General features: G+C 49.1%; 1 protein-coding gene across 7 annotated transcripts in view; it reads right to left on the minus strand.

Moving 5' to 3' along the window:
• Positions 1 to 3,576: 3,576 nt before the first annotated feature.
• Positions 3,577 to 15,231, minus strand: part of CADM1 (cell adhesion molecule 1) — a 321,496-nt gene continuing 309,841 nt past the window's right edge. For all 7 annotated transcript variants that reach the window (XM_025893591.2, XM_025893590.2, XM_073903781.1 and 4 more), the window contains 2 exons: positions 8,587 to 8,718; positions 3,577 to 6,585 (listed from right to left, as the gene is read on the minus strand). In XM_025893591.2, coding sequence (XP_025749376.1) covers positions 6,467 to 6,585; positions 8,587 to 8,718 — 251 coding nt within the window. In that variant the 3' untranslated portion in view covers positions 3,577 to 6,466. The remainder of the gene's footprint in view (positions 6,586 to 8,586; positions 8,719 to 15,231) is intronic.

The raw sequence follows: 15,231 nt of genomic DNA on the forward strand, positions 1-15,231 counted from the left end.
GAAATATCAATTACCGATCAATTTTCCCCCTAAGTAAACACTAATGCAGGATAAACAGTATTAGAAGATGCAATCGTAACATTGCTGACTTCAGGATGGACTTCCTGCTGGTAACAGCAAGTTTAAGCCTGGTGATTAATTAACCTGAGAAGATAGCACTTAAGCAAGATTTAAGGCGATCACGTGTCTGAAATATGACTGTGAGCCAGTGCACGTTTGGAGGGCAGCTGAAGTCCCAGGCCCAGAGCGAGCGGGGATTCGACCCTCTCTAGGATTCCTCTCTTTTCCCAGAATCGCCGCCCCCACAGCTCAACACCTCAGAGGAATGGGACGGACTGTGGGTGTGCGTGTGAGAGAGAGAGAAAGCAGTAGACGTTAAGTCAGGTTCCTTGTTGGGATGCATTCCGGCGTTGAACACGCAAGGCCCGAGATGCAATTCCCAGCACTGACCAGCAGGGGCAGTAGACTTTAGAATGAAAAATGACCTAAACCAATTTCCTGCGTACCGAGAGAGCCGGGAAAGGGAGGTGGCGAAGATTTGCAAAAAGATTCCTGCTTTCAGGTCTCAGTTTTGGGGTGCTCACATTATCCTTGTGCCTCACGCCCTCTTTCTGGCATGGGTAATGATGGGGGCAGGGGAGCTTGGGGGCATGAAATACCGTGCTCATATCAGAGCACATTGGACAATTTTGAAACGAGCACAAATAAAGCAGGGAAGCCGGTTTGAATTTTTCTAGCATGCCATACCTCATTCTGAAGGCCCCTCACAATATATGGTAGCAAGAGTGAGGCTCTGCTTAGCCATTCCTAAATCCATCCTTCCCTGTGGGAGAGAACAGATACTCTCTCCCAGCAGGTCCATGAGGCTGATGGGACTGTTAGCTCCACACTCAGGTCCTCGAGACCAGTGGGAAAGCTGCCTATGCTGGGGACGCACTTGCAAATGTCAAGGTTTCAGACACAGAATTGGTGACCTTCACACTAAGTCAAAAGTGCAACTCAGCAGCCAGGTGCTCCCTGGAGTGCCCGACTCCTTGCTGAATGCCTACTATGTGCTCAGCACTCTGTGACCATTGGCCCACGAGGTCTTTGGATGACAGCCAAGAGTCCTCTCTTCCTTCCCCTGGACAGTAGGTTAGGACACCCAACTGCTTCACTTTGGAATTCTTTCCAAAGTAGACATGTGCGGCTGTGGACAGACATTTCCCTCCCTCCGAAGGCACTGGGCTGCCAGTTCTTTACGACTAAGGGCCGCGTGCTTGGTACCCTGACAGAAAAGGTCTGAGGCAAATTTATAATGAAACAAAATGCTTTCACTCATGCAGGGTCCTCCTACCTGTGGCAGGGTACCTGCCTGGTTGCTTTAAGGCTCTGGATGACAGACTCAAAGGAACATTTCTCCATGGAGTAAGTCCATGGCAGAACAAGAATTACATTTCCAGTAGACAGAGGACAGTGAAAGATTGCACCAATTAACACCCACATATCACCTCGGGGTTCCAGTCGATGCATTTGGAGAACGCAAGCAGGCCAAAACATTTGTGACAACCCTCCGGAGGACACGAGGACCATTTTCACTCCCATGCCAAATGAAGGACGGGGCAACTTATCAAGCTCGGCTCACGTGGGCTGCTCCTGGCGCCTCCTCATTTGCATACCCTGCGGAACTCTAATGGCCAGTGTGCGGCAAGTCCTCACCCCACGTCTGCCCCAGTTCAGTGATCTTGGGTCCCTTCACTGTAGGTCACGGCGGAATCTGGAGCGTCATGCTACAGACCAGGGGACAGGGGTCGTTTACACCTTCCAAGGCAAGCTTCACGAGGGCATGGGGTGCCCACATGCAGAGGGGCCCCAGGAGCTCCCTCTGCTTGAGTGGTACCCACCTCTTGGTAGCCGTGGGGAACCTTCTATCCTTTCACCCCATCTCTCTCCATCCTGTATGGCTGATTTTGTGTCTGGCACCTTATTTGCTAAGCACTTCCTGCTTCTCTCCTGCATTTCTCTTAACAACACTTACGGTGAGCCTTACCTTCCAGAGCAGGAGCCCAAGGCCAGGTAGGGTGGGTCCCTTGCCTGAGGTTTCACAGCTAGTGGGTGGTGGAGCAGGGACTGGAGCCCATCCTCCTTATCTCTGCCCTCTATCACCCTCTTTAAAAAGCTATGAAGAATTAGTGCTCCCCATGGCTCTGTGCCCCCTGCAGAGGCCCGGACCAGCCCTTGGAATCGTGACTTGTGTGGCTGGGATTTGAGGACAACCACAAGACTGATCCCACCTTCCATGTCTCATCTGGCTTGCTTTAGTCCCCCCCCCCCCCCCCCCGCCCCCCCGGCGGTCTGGGCTTCCTGCCCTCGGTGCCCTGGACTTCCATTCCCTCAATGCTAATCCATGCTTTCAGGCCCGGGGCGGGGCGGGGGGGGGGGGGGCGGGGGGGGGGGGGGGCAGGGCAGGGAAGCTGCCTTGACTCTCCAGCCCATTTCCCTTCTCCAAGAAATTCCCCCAGGGCTCTGGGGGCTCCTTAACCATCTTCAGCTCGGCCCCCATGTCTGAGGCCCATTTCATGTTTTCCCATGGGTGGGAACTGATGCTCTGATTCGTCTCCAGCGACTATCTCACACCTCTCGGTGTTTATCACAACACAGCACACAGCAGATGCCGGGGGACTGCGTATCTGATTGGCCGATTTGTACAGAGACAGGCAAGAGACCAGGCCAGGATGGGAGGAGGCTGACGTGAAATACACCAGCCTTTGGTTTTTCTGGAGCTTACCTTTCCTTCCACTGCTGAGCTCTCCCCACTACCTGCCCAAGAGAGAGAAAAGGAAGCTCCCCCCAAGCTGGGCGAATGGTGGGAAAAGGGCAGTTTGGGGCTGCTCACATATTCTCCTCGCATTTGTGAGATCAGTCACCATGAAGTGTAGTCATTGCTCACTTGGGCCTGCAAGGCAAGCAGCGGGGGGGGGGGGGGGGGGGGGGGGTGGGCGGCGCAACAACACGCCCGATCCTGCTGTGCACCTGCCCTGAAGTCGCCGCAGCCTAAACAGTGAGTGAGAACCATCTCCCGCAGGTGGCCCAGCCAGTCCTCCGCAGATCCCACCGTCCTTTGGTTAAGAAGGAGAGAGCGCTTGAAATGAAGAAGGCAGAATGAACTGTTACGACACGAAATCCCAAAGGAAGAGACAGGTGGCGCAGCCAACACAGGGAAGTTGGTGGGGGTGGTGGGTGAAGGGGGTGGTGGGGAGGGAGGACGGGTGGCGAATCGGTGGGAGGGGCCATCCTGGCTGGCCCGCCACGGCATCACGTGCACCGGCACAAATCGCTGAGTCCTCTCGGCCAGAGCACCTGGCCCACCTGTCCACCGAGGGGGGAGAAGAGAGCAAGGGCAGGGAGGGTGAGCGGAGGAGAGAGAAAGCAGTTCGAAGACCCAGCCGGCAGCCTCTCTGGGCACCTGCTGCCCGCGCTGGGGGGCGGGGGGTGCCGCGCCCGACCCTGGGGAGGAAGCTGGACCAGGGGCCCCCATCTCTTCTCTCGTGCCCCGGCGTCCGTTAAGAAGTCCATAAAGAGTAAAGGATCACTTGGTAACATTAATTTTTTTTTATTAAGAAGACAGATATTTTATAGTACTTCTTTTTTTTTTCTTTTTTTTTTGTAAAAATGGTATACATGAACCAATACAAAATGCGAATGGGAACATATGGATATGGAATTTCTTACACCATAACATTGTTCATGTACACCTTCAAAACAGAACTGGCCTAAAGGGAAAAATAAGACGTCGGTGTGACTAAAGAACAAGCTTATTTGGCATCAATTATACATCCTTCATTATTTTATATTCCTTTAAAAAACACAAAAAACAAGTTTGTTCTTTCTTCACTCTAAAAAAAGTGATCAACCTGTACAAAGTAATACTCAACAATACATTTCAAACAGTGCACTGTATACTTAAGAAAAAATACATAAACCAATATACAACTAAAACCCATAATTTCCTGTTTTTGCTTTATTTATTTATTTTTTCTTTTCCAATGTGTGGGGCCTACACTTTGCAATCTACCTGAGACGGAAAACACCAATCGAAACACATGAACCTGAGACATGTCAACATTGTAAGCCATAAAGTTACATCAGGGAACACTGCACTACTGTACACTTTTCAAAACAAAGATGGGAGGTCCCAAAAATGAGATGCCAATTTTGTGAGCAATGGTAGGCTTTTTTTTTCCCCCTAAAAAGAACAACTGAAAAGACCTTTCAACGACATGCTAAATGGTTCTCACCCTTTGATGCGGTTATACTATGGTCAGAATGGGTGCTAAGGGCTCGGAATAGAGCTGCACATTATAAAATTCATTGAAAAAGGGATGTTCGTTGTGGCTTTTTGTGTTGGTTAAGTGCCTAGGGATAGGAGGGGGGAAAACAAAATGCTGCTCAATATGGATTTTCTTTTACATATCAGTCCATTCCCAAAAGGCCCCCATATTGCAATGGTTCTATCAAAGGTTAAAACAAAGACAAGAAAAATAAACACACTTTCAAATAACAAAGAGTTGATACTTTTTTTCCCCTTAAATAAATCAGTGGAAGTTTTCCACATAATGTAACAATAGTAAAAATGCACCTTGCAAAATCCAAAATTACTCACTGAAAATGTTATATAATATATATTTATATATATATAGATCTCTTTTTTGATGCCATCTTTCCATAGGGACTGTATCCTGGAGTCTGGAGCCTTACCAAAACATATGGTAAGAGTTTTTAGTTTTTGTCCTTTGGGACTACTTCTAGATTTCCTAGACGTTTCAGTGAAAATCCCCACATTGTTTAAAAAAATGTAAATGGTAACTTGACTCCTCTACCTTTTCCCAAGGCTCCCCATCTAAGATATGTTCAAGGTAACTTATTTTAGTAGCTAAGCACTATGGCTGCCATCATGCGAGGATCAGTAATTTTTTGGCAGATGGTTCTTAAGGCTGAGGAAAGAGGCCAAGGCTAGTGTATGGAAGGTAAAAAGATAAAAACACTCACATTTGAGTTTTGATTAAGTAACTGAAAATCCCTACATGCTGTTTTTCCACCTCTGCTCTGACCTTTCGAGAACTGAGATCGACAGCAGACCAGTGTGAGAACAATACCGGCCCTCCTTCTGTACCTCCTGCCTTTGTCAAGCCAAATCTGAAGGAATGAACGTTTCACACGGATTCGAGTTGGAAATCCCAGCATGACAAATATCTGTAATATACAGTACATGCAGGCCACATCCTACTGCCTTCTTAACTAAGCACAAAGGAAAAAAAAAAACAAAACAAAAAACCCAACCCTGTCCCATCCAGTCATTCACACGCCACGCGGACTTGCTTTTTCCTACAAATTAGTGAGAAGTATGGCCGATTGGGAAAGGCGGATGGAATCATTTGGAACAGAAATAACCAGAGCAGAACTAGCTTTTCCCCCCCTCTCTACTTCCCCTCCTGTGGCAACTCAAATTTGTCCACTTATATAAAAGGAACAGACCTCACCTGTCAGGTCTGTTTAGGGCATTGAAAAAGGAGGAGCCCTTTCCGCCCCAAACCTTTCTGGACAGTGTGGGGTATCTATGCTGAGCCATCTACAGATACAGAATTAAAAGACAGATTCAATCTCATTATGACACACCTCACTTGCAGATAACCCTGTACAGTAATGTAGTTCCACAGCAAACAGAACATTTTCTGAATCACAGTCTAAGTTTCTAGTCTTCACTGCTCTAAGTATTTGAAACATGGGTAGCAGCAAAGAGTCCTCATTGTTTGTTCACCCAAATCTTTACGACAACAGAGAAGAATGCATTATGGACACACTAAATTCTGAACTATGAAATCTAAACTGTGCTGGTTCTCCTTTTATGAAACTGAATTTTGAACAGAAAGCAGTTATTTCAAAAATAAACAACAACAACAAAAAGCAAAAACAACAACAGAATCAGGGGAAAAAAGATTCTAAGGAATCCCAGCAGGCAAATTCCAAAATGGGAGATTTTGGAAAAAAAAAAAAAAAATCCAAAAATTTTTTGGGAAAAATAAATGCACACAAAGGAAAAAGAGAAAGAAAAAAAAAAACCCACAAAAACCGGAAAGAAAAAAAAAAGGGAACGCAATGAACAAACAAAAAACAAGGCACAGAATTTTCTGCAATCTACTCAAACTAAATCCGAGCACCCAAGTTTGACTTGGTAGGAAGAAGTAAAACTTAAAAAAACAAAAAGCCAACCAACCAACAAACAAAAGAAAGAGGTGTCAAACAGCAGAATGTACTTTCAAAGAACATTTTTCCTTTTTTTACACAGCAAATCCCAAGCCTTCCCAGTCTCACACCTTTCCACCCATTCATAAAAAAACACACGAATTTCTCGCAAGTTCCAACATCTCTGTCTCTTTATCACCTAAATGGGGCCAGCTGGACACCTCAGTGAAACAAAAAGGCTGATCTAGATGAAGTACTCTTTCTTTTCTTCGGAGTTGTTCTGGCCTCCTTCCGCATTGATTATGGCTGTATCTGCGTCTGCTGCGTCATCGGCTCCTTTGGCTTCATGAGTGAAGTATGTACCTGAAAGATGAAGGGGTAAAGCACCGTGACTGTCTGATGGCCTCTGTGCAAAGTGGTACAGAGATGGCAACGTGCTTTATGGCCATCATCAGCCGAAGTGGTGTGCAGGCAGCAGAGGGGAAAAAAACAATTGGAAGGAGAGAGCGAGGTGGGGGAGACAAATGGGGATCCGGGGCTTCCAAAGGCACCACTCCAACTGAACCGCTGCGATATAATTCAGCAAATGAGACATTAGAGCAGTGATTATGACCAGAGGGTGTCGGCAGAAGAAGACGTGAGTGGGAGCTAAAAATGCAGAAAGCTGGAGAGCTGTTGACTGACGTGTGAACAGTAAACGCCAGGACCAATGACCAGAGATGTGCGCGCACATGGTTAAAGACCAAAGCAAGGAAGAGCAATTAGCCAATTAATGAATTAGGGCCCTGATGATGTTCTACTGTCGCCTCAACTCGTTTATTTGACCCCCCCCACCCCCCACCGCCTCCTGTCTTCAGGAGTCATGGCCGCCTGTGCATCAGCGGGGGCTCGCACGGGCAGGTCTGACCGTCTTCTGCCTCCTGCTTCAGCGTGGGGTCCCCGATCGAGAAACAGCTTGATAGCGTAGCGGTTGTGATCAAGGCCTGGGGTCTGTCTTAAGGGACAAGCGGTTCTCGCTCAAGGTGTGACTCTAGCCCGGACCCGGATTCATGCATTCGCTAATTGGCACAGCCACTTGAGAATGACGACACACAGAACGCTCCGAAGCTGGAGACACTCCCATGGGCAGGTGCCAACCATTTACGGGAGAGTTTATGGGGAGAGACAAGGACTGCCCCTCAGTAGGACATCTAGGTAGCGCTTACACTGCCTACCATAACCGAACAGCCCTCCTCCCGTTATATACTGTATTCTCGAAGATTCTTAAGGAAAAAAAAAAGGCTGATACATTGGTTGTATTTTCAGGTTTTCATATGTGACAAATCTGAGCAGGCAGGCGGTCAGATGTCCCCCTCCTATCCCCTTCTTTCCTCTGGCCCCTCGTTCTCCACAGCTGCTGAGCAGACTCGGCCCTGCTCTCTGGCGGCAACTTCCTGGCTCTATCAAGCTCGGCACCAAGAGGCTGGGCGTTCTCGGCCCAATGGGCTGCCCCCTGGGCACAGGCAGAGGGTCCCCAAATGGTTTATGTGGGAGACGGGCACTGTGGGTCCTAGAGGTGGTTTCAAGTACCTTGGACCTCCATTGCTGTGCTCAGGGACCCTCCCCAAACCCAGATCCTCCGCTCCAGTGGTAGGCAAGCGCCTGCGGTTAATGCTATAGGAAAACCCCACAAGCTCACAGCACAGAGCTTGAGAAGAACAGCAGAGAGACAAGGGCCGACAAAGAAAGGAAGAATAAATTACCACGATGGGGGGAAGAGGAACGGAGCAGCATGGGGTACAGAGGAGGAGGGCTGGAAAAGATGATTGCCCATCCAGGCTGCACAGCTGATAAGTGTGATGATTAATGGCAATTTAAATCAATTGCACTGATAATTTTTAAAAAATACATATTTATGTGGCTTTTAAAGCACATTAAACCAAGAAAGTATTCTAGCCACTGTGACCAGCTTCCCTGGAGCTTGGGGCCAGGCAGCACTGCCTGTCCACCTGCTTCCCAGAAAGCAGCAGGGTATGGGCATGTTCTTTCCACGTTGATCGCTTTGGGGTTCATGCCCCACCTCTCACAGCCCGGTCCCTGTTTTTACAATTTTTGCTCTATCCCCAATTATGGATTGCAGAATCACACATCTAGAAAGCTTTTAGAGAAAAATCCAAATCAAGAAGCACTCCTCATCAACCCTCAGAGTCCTCATCAGCAGCTGCTGAGATTTCTGTTTTTTTTCCCTCTCCCAGTTTCGGGAAACATTGATAGGTTATGTGGCCACATAATCCCAACTGCCTATCAGGGGAAACCTCCGTCAAGTCCCCAGATGCAGGGGGGTGGTGACGGGAGGCCTCCTGCCGGCCAGAGCATCTTGCTTACCTTTATGTCTGGCAAAATAGCGCCCCAGAATGATGAGCAAGCACAGCATGGCGAACACGACCACGGCCACAACACCGCCGATCACGGCGTGGTCCACCGCTCGGATGGCGCCCTCCTCGCCGGCTCGAGAATCTGTCGGAATCAGAAAAGGAACAGGGCTGTAGAGCTCGTTACAAGACACCAGCAGCCCTGGCCACACTGCCTTCAGGTCAGAGGTCACCTTCCTTTATAATGGAGGAGCCAGAGAGATCAGCCAGATGGATCAGCTTACAGCGAGGGAACAGACTGACCGGGCCAGGGCCGGACCGATCTGTCCTCCCCACAAGGCAATTTCATGACAGGCAGACGAGGAGCGCTAACGCATGGGGAGCACGCTCAGGGACCAGGGAGAGAAGAAACAGTCTGTCTGGTCCCGGCCTGGTCTCAGCGCTCACTCCGTCTGTGTCCAGCTGCAGATCCTAACGAGGAGGCCAACCCAGCTACTTAAGGGCGCTCGGGATGGCACCTTCGGGCACTGGAGGGGAGGCGACCGGAGCTTTCACTAGCTGCCCAGCGACTTCACCCCCGCTAGGCACGTGCACAGGAAAAGGAGCTCATAAGCCACAGCTGCCTCGAGATAAAACAAGGCTTATAAGACTAAAGACAGGTGACATGCTCGCTACATTTAGGAGGTACAAGGGAGTAAGTAAGCCTCCATCTAAAACCTCAAAACCTAGTTCAAAAAAAGGCAGCAAGGAATAATTGTCCATTGCCACAGATGGGCTTTCTTTTATTTATTTAACACTTCACGAGGCATAATTAATTTTCCCTTATCAGCATCACTCCCTCAGGATGTCTTCTTCCAGCTGAGGAACGACACGTTTGGCTGGGGAACCGCTCCAAAATGGACCCAGAATGAGCTATGGTGATGCAGAATGGATGCATGGCAGTGTAAACAATTTTAATTTAGGAATGTGGCTACATCACCCCTTGCTGAAGTCCTAATGGCACCCGAGATTGATAATGTAGTAAAAAACAATTATTCTCCCGTTGATTAATACATTAACATTTTGGAGTGGAAGTCAAACCATTGTCTTCTTTTTTATTGAGTCAAGTACGACACCTCCATTAAAATGATTTACTAGCTGTACCTTACAATTTAAGCACAGCAGCAACAGAAACGGTAAACATCTTTTAACTTTACATGATTTGTGAAGTCATATGTGAAGGATTTACCATTTAAATCTTTCAGTACAAGAAGCACATGGCCCTATAAATCTGTCCCCCTTGCAGTTGCTGGACGCCTGAGATGCGTTTCACCAGGAAGACGGAGAGCGCACATTCAAGTCAATTTTTAAGAAAGATTTATCTCTGTCTCTCTCCAAAGAACAGAGCAAATCTCTGAAGCCTCCACCTCTAATAATATTTGAAGTTTATCGATCAAGTGTACAGATCCGTGACAGCTAAAGGTAATGGTGCTCTTTTGAGCCGAAACCTGATACAACGCTTTCAGCAGGAGGGCATGATTTACACTTTCTATCGATATTTCCAATTCTGCTCCGAGATTAAGTACTGAAGGATGTGGGGAAAGAACTCGTGACTGAGGGTTCCATGAAAAGTGCTTTAATTAAAAGAGTTTAAATTAAAAAATGAAGTATTTAAAGTGTTTCATTAAGTTACCTTTCAGAGGACTACAAAAAAACCCCCAAAATCCCAAACCAAACAGAAATGCCAAATTGGAGGTAGCAGCAGGTCGCCCAGGACAACAGGATGATGGGAGTTTAATTGGAGAAGGGAGATGGGTTGGAGGCAGAGTGCACTGCAGCCAATTAGCCCGCTCTGTGATGTGCGAGCCCCTCCAGCAACCTGTCTAATAGGCTCGACTTGAAACGTGGTGGAGACGAATCGCCCTCCTTGGCCAAAAGCGTTGCCTACTGCGGACGCAACAGCCTCTGTGTCTTGAAAGTCATCTCAACGAGGCAGAACTCTGCCATGGAAACTTCTTCTTTTCTTTTAGAGACAACGGAGCTTGTGGGAGGGGAGTGCTCCCCTCTGCCCCCCCCGCCCCGCCCGACAACAGGGTATCTGCCCGAGGAGAGCTCTTCACATCCCGGAGACTCTCGCCCAACTGCACAAAGTCAGACTCGATGGGAAGACAGAGAGTAACAGGAAAGCCAGGAAGTTGTGTTTTCCTTAGGGAGCTGTCAAAATGGGGGAATCTTGTGGGAATGAAAACTAATCTCCAATTGCCCTGAGCTTCAGACCTATTGAAAAAATAGGGAGTCTTTCAACGAACTCCCTGGGTCTTAGACTTGGGTGGGGAAAACAGCGATACTAGCCATGGAGGAGAGGGGAAAGTGAAGGGTAAGAGCTGAAAAGAGGCCCTGGCCCGGGCAGACTGAGAGCAGAGAGAAACTCCGAGAGGCCCTCCCGGGTCCAGGCACAGACTGAAATAACCCATTTGGGGAAGGCACTCTCATGGCCACTGTTCAAAGACTGCCTCCTCCATGCCTAGGCACAGGAATATTCTAGAAGCTGGAGAAAGCCAGAGAGACAGAGAAGCTCTGTGATCCACACCACCACCTCACGGGCTACGTATCTGTGGGATTAACTTCCTTAGGCCTTCGTTGGGTCCTTGCTCCCCATGAACTTCGGGCTCAGTGTGCTCAGTGCTGCCTCGTCGCCCCTGCACTTTGGCCACATTCACTACCTGGGTTCTAGGGATCTTCCCCGCCCTCAAGGACATACATATTTTACAGATACTTATTTATAAGGTTACTCTCTCCCGCTATCTCGTGATACTCACTTGGTAAGAAAGTTTCCTACCACCAGTGAATCACGAAGACATTTTTCCTGCCTTCAATTACCACAGACGGACACAGAAGGTAACTGATGCTTAATTTACAGGGAACACTGCAGTTTGTGAGCCCCTCACCACCTCTTTCCACCCCACCCCGGGGTTCACCGTCCTCTGTGAAGAGCAGCACCCTTTCCTGCCTCAGCTCACTCCCCGCTTTTGTTTCCATGTGTGGAGTGGGCGGGAGAGTTTTCAGAGCGCTCCCGATCGGCCCCAGGTGGTGGGGGAACAGGGTGGAAGCAGGTCACCGACTACGGGGGCAGAAGGGCCTGCACCTGTGGGCTGGTGCCTCGCTCAGGGCGAGAAGCAGAAGCACCAGACGTTATACCATGAGGCAGCGGGCACATGGCTGGAGGCTGCAGGAAGTATGGGCCACCAGGAGGAGCATGGCTCTGACAAGTCCAGCAGCAGCCCGGCCTTTCCTGTTCCGAGCTCACTGAGGGAGAGCTCCCGCCAGTGCTTGAGAAAGTACCTTTCACCATCATCCAAAGACCCTGCTCCTCTTGGGGTGCAGACCTTGTCACTCTGAGGTTCCACCACCTTTCCTGGGGGGTATCCTCTCCGGAATTTTGGCTCCTTTTCTGAATCAGGCAGAGAAGGAAAGCAAAGAGCCAGACTCTACAAGCGGCCTCCAGCTTCTACACTGAAAGGACACGTGGGCGTGGAAAGCACTTACACACATGCCTGGTCCTCAGGTGAGTGAGCGGCTCTTGGGCCCAGAAGGTCATGTTTTCTTGCTCTTTTAAGAAATGAGTAACAGGTGTTCCTGAGAGTGCTCCTACTTCTGGGACTAAGCGGGGCCCCGTCATCCTGTAGAGGAAATGCCATGTTTCTGTTTGGTGTATTCTGCTGGCATCAAGGTTAACCCAGCCTTGAACCAAGCATGTCTGCGTGGAGTGACGAATGTCACCCCAGTCGCTTCATGTGGGACGTCGAGGACCTTAGGCCTCGTCGTGCCATCGTTCCGGGCTTCAGGGGCTCTCTCTCAGTGCTGGGAAGAGGCTGTGCGGGCTCACGGTTGTGGCACAGTCCTGCCGGGACTGTCCCCTCTTGCAGCCCTGTCCATGGCTCTAAGTGTGACATGAGTCTCTTTAAGGGCAGATCAATCAGGAGCTGCTTAGTATTCGTGAGTTGGCTTTTCTTTTGGCAAAAAGCTGGAACAACCTGGCTCCAGGTGAGCGTTTACAAGCTGCTTGCAGAATGTTAAGTTGGCGACTATGGCTTGGGTCAGAGCTTCAACCACCCTGGGCTCGAATTAGCATCTTAGAAACCGCAAGGACAAAAACATTTCAAAGGGACTCCCAAGAGGGATGCCCCCAACTGCTTGGTTCTCTTTCCCTTGGGCCAGGTGACCCGGCCCCCTCCATTCCTCACGGGCAACATAAAGGAGGAAGTTCTAAAAGCAGTGGTTCCCGAGGGCCTGCCAAGAAAAGTGATTGCTAGAGCAACTTTCAGTCTCCTTTCCCCCACCTCCAGGGGACTCCTTTCTCTCCACTTGCTTTCCCCCCTCAAACGACTTGCCAGAACCGTCCTTCATGCGGAGCTCCGGCAGGCACGCCACAGGTGCTAAAACAGGGCTCTCCAACACAGCGCAGTCCCTCTGGCTACTACTTCGACACCTGGCATGGGACGTCTCACAGAAACTGTCATATGAATGCCTTCATCATGGATCTGTGATAAGCCCAGAAGGCTCGGCTGCCAAAGGCAGGGCTTCATGGCTAGCTGGGGAATGGCCAGTGTATCCCGGACAAGCTCCTGGGAAATAGGGACTCTGGCAGAGGACGTCACCGAGCAGAATGCTCGCGGCAACCGTGGCCTGCCCACCACGCAGCCTGGGCTGGGCTTTTTGCCAAAAGGACACCAAGTTTCCGACCTCTGAGGAGCTGAAGTATGACCCGATCAAAACACAATACACAGTGAAAACATATAGCAGAGGTCATGACAACCACTGCGTGGTTGGCTTACCTTCCCATTGCCAAACATCCCTGGCTCAGGCTATCTATCTCCTTGGGGAGAGCTGGATACTCCTCTAAAATCCACCTGTTTATTCTTCCCAGAGGTTACAGACTACCTCAGGTCTCACCTTAGAAATTAGCATTTAAAACATGGCAGAGATTCTAATGATACTGGTCTGCTTCTCTGTCTTGGGCAATTCCTACGTTCAACCCTTCTGCCATTTCCATACCCAACGAACAACTGGAAAAAAGTTGAGATTCTTGACTTTTTGCAACAGTTCTGTCACTTGGTTTGGTTGGAGCCTTTTTCCTGGGCTGAGGGCTTGCTGGACAAGTCAGTTTAATTAAAAACTCTCAGAATCCGTGTTTCTAACGGAAATGCTACCTCCAGCTTCCTAGGACCGGAGGAATTAGTCTGTCTTAGAGGGTGCTTAGTGACTGTGATGTTATTTGCTACTTCTTTCGAGAAGAAAGGACAAGCCTGCTGGCAGGTTTTCTAAATCTGAGGCAAAACCAAGATCTGACCTCAAAGACGAAACGAAACGAAACGAAACGAAACAAAAAAAAACTTGGCGCCATCTGAGAAATGTAGCTACTCATTCCCATCCCCTCCTGGAGCTCCCTTTGTGGTAACACAAATAAGTGTGCATTTTAAAGAGCACAACTTTATTACCGAAGGGGAACACGCTGAATGACATGCACTGACAAAATGCCACATTATTTGCTAATCCTGATATGTTATTCTTCCTTAAGATTTGCTTTTCTCAGCACCAATTCAATTATAGACGCTACAAATCCTTCTGACATTTAATTCTCTCTTGTCAGAGAGTAGTAAATGTATACAGTACATGCACAGCTTTCCCATTAAGATGTTAATATATATCGGAGCACACTAGCCTCTATGTAACATAACCTTTCTGTTCTGTCTTTAGAAAGGGGAAGGAAGGAGGCAAGAAAATCATGCAGATCCCAGATAACATCCCAGACAGCCAGTACTACCCTTCAGCTGCATTTGATTCTAGGGATGCAACTGCAGCTACACGAACATTTCAGAGGAACTACGTTAGGCTTACTTAAAGAAAAACTGCAGGGCGCCTGGGTGGCTCAGTTGGTTAAGCGACTGCCTTCGGCTCAGGTTATGATCCTGGAGTCCCGGGATCGAGTCCCACGTCGGGCTCCCCGCTCAGCAGCGAGTCTGCTTCTCCCTCTGACCTTCTTCCCTCTCATGCTCTCTCTCTACCATTCTCTCTCTCAATAAATAAATAAAAATCTTCATAAAAAAAAAAAAAACAAAACTGCAGTCGGCATCGTCCTCCTGCCACCCAGAGCTCGGTATGCATTCACTCAAATGAGAAGTTCCGCACGCAGGCTTTTGGGCTGTACATCGTCACTACTCAGTGATCAGGCCTCGGGCTCTCGTAGGCTGTCACTGCCTATAGATTATCCTCCAGAAACAGGCCCAAAAGGGAGACACAGAAGAGTTAGGACCTCCTCTCCCTCACGGCCCAATGGAGAGTGGTCGGATCTGGGGTAAAAGTGGCCCGTCGTTGCTCTGCTCTGTGATTGCAGGCTGGTGGATCAGCCACTCTGAGCCATGGAGCACAACCATATGCTTCACAGGGTCGTTTCTACGAGGTGTGTCGAATGGGAGAGGGCCTCTCTGGGCCAGGGCTTGGCATTACCATAGGCACTCAAGAAGTGGCTCTCACAGTTAAATTTGCAATATTAAAGCCCAAGGAGGGCTTTCTCCCCGTTCTGTAATACTACGGACTCCAGGCAAATACTTATCAGCTCTCTGGGGGTAAGGGCTGTATGTGCACCCAGCACTCTGCTCTCAGACAGTGAGACGGCCCC

This window comes from Callorhinus ursinus, unplaced genomic scaffold (assembly GCF_003265705.2).
Source record: "Callorhinus ursinus isolate GAN/ISIS: 27379988/994484 unplaced genomic scaffold, GSC_fseal_2.0 scaffold19, whole genome shotgun sequence".
Lineage (NCBI taxonomy): Eukaryota > Metazoa > Chordata > Mammalia > Carnivora > Otariidae > Callorhinus > Callorhinus ursinus.